Genomic DNA, 1,407 nt, shown 5'->3' on the forward strand with positions numbered 1-1,407 from the left:
AAAAAGTTTGCCCACCCCTGTGCTAGACTCATCCCACCGACATCTATTCAACACCTACTGTGATTCAGGCAATGTGCTGGCCTGAGGGTATAGAGATGTAAGACACAGTCCCTTCTCAAAGAATTTACATCCTAATGGGGAAGACACAGTTAATAAACAGTATCGATATAATTACAGGACGGCGCCCACACGCTTGGTATTGTGTGTGTGTGTTTGAATGGCTGGTTTGTGCAGCAAAGGCTTCTCTGAGGAAACCACTGCCACACTGCCAGGCTCCCATAAGGACAACAGAGGGTGCTGTTGAGGCTCCACAGCCTCTGGGCTGACTCTGAAGTTCTCTGTACCCAGAGTGCCAGGCTAGATTCCCACCAGGAAGGGGGGGGCCTTTGTCTACAGGCAACTGATGTGCCCCAGGATGGCCTCTCTGAATAGCTGTGCAGAACATGAAAAGTTTGTCACCAGAAACACAGTCCTGAGCCCTTAAACTGGCCCTGCTCAGAGAGTAAAGCAGCACCTAAAACATACAAAACCACCGTCTGGGTGCTGTCCACTGACTGGGAGCGCTTCCTGCAAGACCAGGAGCTGGCTGGGTACGGGAAGCCTGAGTGGGAGCCACACTCTCCGAAGGCAAGCCTCTGCCTTCTCCCCTTCTCAGGCCTCATCTTCCCAATGCAAATGAGTCCCCGATGCTCCAGAGAAAGGCAGCTGGTTCCCTCCCGACAGGACCTGAGCTTCTTCCCAGCCCCGCTCCCGCCTCACCCTGGATCCTCAGGCTCTCCTGGTACTGGATGATGAAGTACTCCTGAGTCTGCTGCAGCTTCTTCAGTTCATTCTCCGTGTCCTGCGTGACCAGCCGCAGCTCCTCGAAGGTCTGGTTGATCTGAAGGTGTTTCTGGGACATGATGTCGGCAAGACTCCCGGCTGGAGAGGCGCCCTGGACACAGAGCGGGGGCAGAGTGCAGGCAGCAGTGAGGACGGGAGACCACTCAGGCCTCAAAGCAAGGGATCGGCCAGCACCTATCACGGGGATGAAACCCCAAAACCTTAACTTTGAGTCCTAGGAGTTGCAAACGTCATTTGTGAGAATTGGTGTAGACGGAAAAGAGGAGAAATGGGTGCGCTGGCAGACCATGGCGTCCTCCTACAACACAGCAGGAACTCCTAGTGCAGCTCTGGCCTCCACCAGGCTATCCCAATCACGGTCCATCTAACTCCTTTCCAAGTTACCTGGGTTTTCCTACTAATGATGATGACCCCTGGGGGCAAAGTGGGGAACAGGCAGGTGAACACGCAGTGTCTTTGCTCTCATTCAAGACCTACTTGTGACTGAGGGGAGAGGGAATCAGGGGAACCTCTCCCAGGTATCATCCTGGAGACCCCAAAGTGACATTACAGGTAGTGGTGGGG

At 54.2% G+C, this 1,407-nt stretch overlaps 1 protein-coding gene across 4 annotated transcripts in view; it reads right to left on the minus strand.

Moving 5' to 3' along the window:
* Window positions 1-221: 221 nt before the first annotated feature.
* LOC102775091 (signal transducer and activator of transcription 5B-like) overlaps window positions 222-1,407 on the minus strand; it is a 34,354-nt gene continuing 33,168 nt past the window's right edge. For 2 of the 4 annotated variants that reach the window (XM_015570552.1, XM_015570551.1), the window contains exon 5: window positions 222-934. In XM_015570552.1, the coding sequence (XP_015426038.1) occupies window positions 659-934 (276 nt within the window). In that variant the 3' untranslated portion in view covers window positions 222-658. The remainder of the gene's footprint in view (window positions 935-1,407) is intronic. The other 2 variants (XM_006773864.2, XM_006773865.2) reach the window with 1 other exon arrangement.

The sequence above is a fragment of the Myotis davidii genome, unplaced genomic scaffold (genome assembly GCF_000327345.1).
Source record: "Myotis davidii unplaced genomic scaffold, ASM32734v1 scaffold1527, whole genome shotgun sequence".
Classification (NCBI taxonomy): domain Eukaryota; kingdom Metazoa; phylum Chordata; class Mammalia; order Chiroptera; family Vespertilionidae; genus Myotis; species Myotis davidii.